Here is a 7,033-nt window from a genome sequence, read left to right as displayed (position 1 = left end):
CTCTAAACAAAATTTAGAGCTACAGAACCCACAAAGTGACAGAGAGAAACCGATCTCCCATTGAAGGCATCCCAATAGGCAGACAGGAAGGCTTCATCGCAGCCCACTGGGAGAAGAGCCCAGCCCCATGTAAGCCCATTGTTTTAGCTCCAGGGCTGCCTGACCAGCCGTGGCTAGAGAGAATTTGGGAGGGTAGATCACCAGCAGCTGTGGTAGTTTCCAGAATTATCAACCTATAAATGCCAAAGACAAAGTAAGAAGTCAGTGTAGACTTTGGGAACAAGGAGACCAGGAGTGCAGTCCAGCCTCTGCCCTGGAGGGAGAAGCAACTGAGGTACAGCCACCACCGCCATGTGGCTGTTTCAGAGCTCCTTGGTCTACAGATTGTAGGGGGACCAAGCAACCATTCTGAGGGGTAATCACTCTTCTTTAACCTGTTTGGATCTGCATTGCCGTCTGAGGTGGAGATCCTGAGGTGTGTGACCAGTGAGCCAGAGCCTGTGGAGGCTTTAGAGAGGGCACCCAGCTAATATTTCTGGCAGCTGAGTTTTCTCAGCAATTTGGGACAAAGCTCTCCTCTCTGGAAGCAGAGTTCTACTGTGGCTAAAAGAACAAAAGTCAAGTAATTGAGCAGCAACATGAGCAAGCAAAGGAAGCAAAGCAAGCACAGCAATCCAACTTTGGATTCCTTTTTCGGGACAAAAAGGATCAAAACATGGAACAGCAGGAAGACAACAAAGTCAGAACTCCTGCACCAAAAACTTCCAAGAAAAATATGAACTGGTTACAGGCCATAGAGGAGTTTAAGAAGGATTTTGAAAACCAAATAAGAGAGGTTGAGGAAAAATTTGGAAGAGAAATGAGAATGATGCAAGAAAATCAATAAAAGAGAGACAACAACCTGACTGAAGAAAATAACACCTTAAAAAATAAACAAACTCAAATGGCAAAAGAGGCTCAAAAAGCCAATGAGGAGAAGAATGCCTTAAAAAGCCAAATTTGACTGATGGAAAAAGAATCACAAAAGTTCACTGAAGAGAATAATTCCCTCAGAATTAGAATGGAGCAAATGTAACCTAATGACTTTATGAGAAATCAAGATACTATTAAACAGATCCAAACAAATGAAGAAAATAGAAAGCAATGTGAAATATCTCATTGGAAAAACAACTGACCTGGAAAATAGATCCAGGAGAGATCATTTAAAAATTATTGGACTACTTGAAAACCATAATCAAAAAAGAACCTAGAAATCATCCTTCAAAAAATTCTCAAGGAAAATTTCCCTGATGTTTTAGAACCAGAGGGCAAAATAGAGGTTGAAAGAATCCACCAATCACCTCTTGAAAAAGATCCCCCCCCAAAAAACACCTAGGAATATTGTAGCCAGATTCCAAAGTTCCCAGATCAAGGATAAAATATTACAAGCAGTTAAGAAGAAATAATTCAAATATTGTGGAAACATAATCAGAATAACACAGGACCTGGCAGCTTCTACATTGAGGGATCAAAGGACTTAGAATATGATATTCCAGAGGTCAAAAGAGCTGGGATTAAAATGAAGAATCACCTACCCAGCAAAACTGAGTATAATGTTTCAGAGGAAAATGTGGTAATTCGATGAAATAGAGGACTTTCAAGCATTGTTGATGAAAAAAACAGAGTTGAATAGAAAATTCGACCTTCAGCTATAAGAAGCAAGAGAATCATGATAAGGCAAACAGGGAAAAGAAATCATAAAGAACTTATCATAGTTGAACTATTTACATTCCTACATGTAAAAATGATAATTTTAACTTATGAAATTTTTCTCAGTATAAGAATAGTTGAAGGGAATATAAATATATATATATATATATATGTGTGTGTGTGTGTGTGTATGTGTGTATTTATACATACATATACATGTCTATATAGGAGAATATATGGGCATATAATACATATGTGACTGTGTGTATACATGTGTATAGGTATACATAGAGGGCATAAGACCAATTGAGTAGGAAAAGATGATACTTAAAAGGTGAAATTGAGAGGTGAGAGAGGAATATAATGAGAGGAGATGAGGAGAGATAGAATGGAGTAAATTATCTCATATAGAAAAGGTAAGGGAAAACTGTTACAATGGAGGGGAAGAACAGGTAGGCAAAAGGGAATGAGTCAACTTTACTCTCATTGAATTTGGCTTAGGTAGAGAATGGCATACACACTAATAGGGTATCTTACCCTACAGGAGAGTAGGGAGAATGCAATGAGAGGGGGGATGATGGAGGAGAGGGCAGGTTGGAGGGGTGGGAAGTTAGAAGCACACACTTTTGAAAAGGGACAGGCTCAAAGTAGAGAATAGAACAAGTGGGGGGTGGGATAGGATAGAGGGAAATATAGTCAGTCTTTCACATATATCCACTATGGAAATGTTTTGCATAGCTACAAGTGTACAACCTATATTGAATTGCTTATCTTCCCAGTAAGGGTGGGTGACAAGAGGAAGGGAAAGAATCTGGAATTCAAAGTTTTAAAATCAAATGTTTATATATATATATATATATATATATATATATATATATATATATATATGTATATATGTATATATATATATATATATATGCAACTGGGAAATAAGATATACAAGCACTGGGGTATAGAGATCCATCTTGCCCTACTGGAAAGCAGAGGGGGGATGGGGGAGGATATAGGAGAGAGCAGATTGGGGGAGGGAGTATACAGTGGGATCGCTGTTTTGGGGTGGTGGGAAGGAGAAAGACAGAGAGAAAATTTGTAACTCAAAATCTTGTGGAAATGAATGATGTCAACTAAAAATAAACAAAAAATTTAATTTAAAAAATAGATGTGTTCATGAAAATTTTTTTTAAAAAAGATAACATTAAAAAAAAAGAATAAAACCTAAATGAGGTTAAAAAGAGTCAGGCATGACTAAAAACAACTGAACAACAAAACAACCACAATGCCTGGAACGTTTTTCCTATATTTGAACTGAAATATCTCAGAAATTGCTCCCCTTTCTAGACTCTGGGTTCAAGCACAATAAAAATACTCCCTCCTTCCCCCAGTGGTATTTGTGGAATCCTAAGAGTTAGAGTTATAAGGGAAACTAAAAATCATCTGGTCCAATGACCTCATTTTCCATGTGGAGATACTGATGCCCATAGAGATACAATGATGATCTAGAGAGAGCAATTGCAACACCATGGTCCTGGCTCATCCCAACTGGAAGTCTTCAAATGGAGAGTGGGTGATCCCTTATCAGAGATGTCATCAGAGTAATTCTGAAAGTCTGAACTGGCCTGGATAACCATGGAACCTCTATGCAGCCTTGGCCACAGTGATTGTCCTAAAGTTAAGGTCTGATCATGTTGCCTCTTTACTCAATAAACTCCAGTGGCTCTCTGCTATCCCCAGGATCTAACTGAATTTCCTGTTTAGCATTTTAATCTCTTCACAAGAAGATTCCTTCCAATAGCTGCCATCTTCTTACCCATGCATCTACTCCATATGCTCTTGGCTCCAGTCTTGTGGGGCATACTCCCTGCTCCACACACATGACCACCCTCCCTCTGCCATCTTCATGCCTTCTTACCAGCTGGCCTTTCTGTCTGGAATATACTCCTTCCTTAGCTCCACCTTTGGAATAACTGGTTTCCTTTAAGATTGAGTTCAAGTACTGCCTTTTCCATGAAGCCTTTCCTGACCCCCAATACTCACATTGATTCCTGTTGTATCTTTTGCTTATATGCATATATATTGTCTCTATATTAAAAGTGAAATTCTTTGAGGGCAGAGGTTATGTCATTTAAGGATCTATATCCTCAATATTTAGCACAATACTTGACACATAGTAAATCCCAAATAAGTGCTTTTAGATAGCTTGATTATGATTCTCACTCTATGAGTGTACAATTCTCTTGTTTCTGAACATATTATTGCAACCCAGAAATCTTGGTTGACCATAAATGCCCTTCTGGGGTCAGAAAACATCCAGAGACCAAGAACTGGACATTTGCATCATAAATGCCATGAAATCATTTGAATAGAGTCTTCTTCTGGTGGCAGAAATGATTGTGATGCATCTATTCACAATGGGATGTGTGAGAATACAACAGTCATTTTGATTTATAACAACAACACATAATACACAACAACACCAATACTGCCTTCACCAGCTAGTATTTTGTCCCTAACTTAAAACACAAAATGGAAATCGGGGATTTGATGAAAAGATATTCCAGTAAGTGAGATAACTCATTCTCTTGCACACACCAAGGTTGGTTTGCCAACAATAAGGCAAAGCTTCTGGAACCATCAGGGGAAGTAAACATTTTTAATCTCTTTTTAAATGGATGCCCATTCACAACAGCCAAAGGAGGGGTGAGTAACATTTGACATTTGGGGGGCCTAGAACTTTGACCAACCACATTCTCCCAGAGGGAAACATCTTTAAAACTCTTGGGCTCATTGGGGTACGTATCTTGCTTAATTCCACAGTCTTCAGGGAGAATGAAAATTGAATGAAAACTTCTTTAACTTAACTCCTCATAGCCTGGGAATTGATTTAATAAAGTCAAGAAAAGCAGTGGCATTTATGGCCAGAGCAGTGGGAATGGCTTGCATTTTAATTGGTTCCTGATGAGGTCCAAGTCCTTCAATGTACTCATGCATCTTTTTGTGAGTCTCTGGAGACATCTTATTCCTATCATTAATAAGGACTCCTATTTAGGAAGTCATCTTTGAACCTCATTCCTTAGGACATTAAAATCCTTTCCATCTTAACTCCAATATGATTTTCATTGTAAAGCAGAAGACTGTATGAGGAATTATGGGTTATATAATTTAAAAAAAAATCTATTGTCACTCATACAATTGAGTATATTCCATTTTTTGAGGCTGATTAAAAGAATCTCCGATTTCATGAGCATTCAGCTCAGGCAATGGGGGCCCATTAAATACACAGGACAATCTCCAGTTGCATGATCAAGTTACATTTGGCCAACAGCAAAGCTTGACTGGATTTTAAATGTGATTTTTCTTCTATGTTATTCTAATACCCCCCCAAAACTTCCCATTTGAATCCAACAAGCTACATCACATCCTTCCTCCCATTCCAGAGTCAATTCTAATCTCAAACCATGCCCCAAGTTCATTCTAGAAGTATGAGGTAATTTAAATATGCTTCCAGGATACTTTAGGTCCTGACTTTTAAAAAATCTGTCCTATTGTTCTCAATGGTGAATTTTATCTATGGCCCCCTTAGGATTGGGGGAGGTGATAATTTCTTTCATTTTTAACACATCCATGGAAGTCTCCAGGGTCCTGTAACTCAATGACCTACCCACTTACCTGTGAAAATCAGTCTAATGAGCAACTTGAGTAAAGAGATCCAGAATCTCAAAATCTGAGAGTCAGAAGGGGCTTCAGGTAGAAAGTCTGACCTATTCCTGAACAAGAAGCTCCTCTCTGACTGCCTCCAGAGGCCACCATCATGCCTTTGTTTGAGGATCTCCAGGTATAGTGATCCCACTACCTCCTAAGGTGGCCCATGGTGTTTGGGGGCAGCTCCATGTGGAATTTCTCATCTATTTAATCTAAATCTTACTGCTTTCCAAGTTTCTCTGACAAAGGCTTCATTCTCAAACATATAGAGAACTAAGTCAAATATATAAAAATAAGAGCCATTTCCCCAATTGACCAGTTTTGATGAAGATATGACCAGTTTTGATGAAGCTATCTATAGCCATATGAAAAAAAAATACTCTATTGGAGAAATGCAAATTAAAACAATTCCAAGGTACTACCTCGTATCTATTAAATTAGTTAATAGGACAGAAAAGGTAAATGACAAATGTTGGGGGGCATGTGAGAAAAATGAGACTTTAATGCATTGTTGGTGGAATTATGAACTATTCAGCTTTTCTGTAGAGTAATTTGGAACTGAAACAATTCATACCCTTTGACCTAGCAATACCCCTACTAGGTCTGTATCCAAAAAGAGATTTAAAAAGGGAAAAGGACCTGTATGTACAAAAAATATTTATAGCAGATCTTTTCTGGGGGTAAAGAAATAGAAGTCATGGGGAAACCCATCAATTGGGCAATATAACAAGCTGTGCTATGTGATTATGACAGAATACTATTGTACTATAAGGAATGATGAGCAGGATCCTCTCAGAAAAACCTGGAAAGATTTACATGAACTGATGCAAAGTGAAATATATGTACAAAGTAACAGCAATATTGTAAGATGATCAACCATGAATGACTTAACTATTCTCAGTAATACAATGATCCAAGACAACTCTGAAGGACTTATGATGAAAAATGCTATCCAGCACTTCCATCTCACCCGACTGTCTTGAGAAGATGGCTCGCCTCTTCCTTTTTGCTGTTCTGGGACAATTATTCATCCTTCCCTACTTGGATGCTATCACAAGTTCTCCTAAGGTTCAGGTTTATTCCCGCCACCCACCAGACAGTGACAAAGAAAACTTCATGAATTGCTATGTGTCAGGTTTCCACCCACCCCAGATCACCATCGAACTATTCAAAGATGGGAAAAAGATTGAAAAGGTGGAGGAGTCTGACCTGTCCTTCAGCAATGACTGGACTTTCAATCGCCTTGTCTCCGCTCCTTTTGACCCAAAGTCCAAAAATGATTATACCTGTAAAGTTACCCATTCAACCCTCCAGCTTCCTAAAGTGGTTAAATGGGACCCAGAAAACAACTAACGTGTGTAATAAAGAGTCTGCTGTTGACCTTGGACATTTGGAGGTTTCAAGAAGTCTGGCCTGAAATAGAAGAATATTAAATACTACTGTATTTTCCTATAATTGCATTTAAATGGGATTTGACTTTAATTTAGCTAAATTTGATTAGGTGTAGAAATGCTGACAGTCCTCTTTTCTTTAAAGTTTCACTTTGTTTACCTGCTATGCATGTATCATTCAATATGTAGGCATTTAGACATTGTAAAGAATGTATAGCTTTGAGAGAGGGGGGAATGAATGCTGGGAGAACTTA

At 38.3% G+C, this 7,033-nt stretch overlaps 1 protein-coding gene across 1 annotated transcript; it reads left to right on the top strand.

The window, feature by feature from the left end:
* Positions 1–6,344: 6,344 nt before the first annotated feature.
* On the top strand, positions 6,345–6,844 carry LOC138165951 (beta-2-microglobulin-like). The gene has a single exon (XM_069094390.1). It carries the CDS (start codon positions 6,376–6,378, stop codon positions 6,739–6,741), a length of 366 nt encoding a protein of 121 aa, XP_068950491.1. The 5' UTR covers positions 6,345–6,375; the 3' UTR covers positions 6,742–6,844.
* Positions 6,845–7,033: the final 189 nt, after the last annotated feature.

This window comes from Petaurus breviceps, unplaced genomic scaffold (assembly GCF_028583685.1).
Source record: "Petaurus breviceps papuanus isolate PSGF00001 unplaced genomic scaffold, PetGlider_PUasm1.0 218, whole genome shotgun sequence".
In the NCBI taxonomy this organism is placed as follows: Eukaryota; Metazoa; Chordata; class Mammalia; order Diprotodontia; family Petauridae; genus Petaurus; species Petaurus breviceps.
Note: the sequence above shows the minus strand (reverse complement) of the source record. Positions and strands in the feature narration are given on the sequence as shown.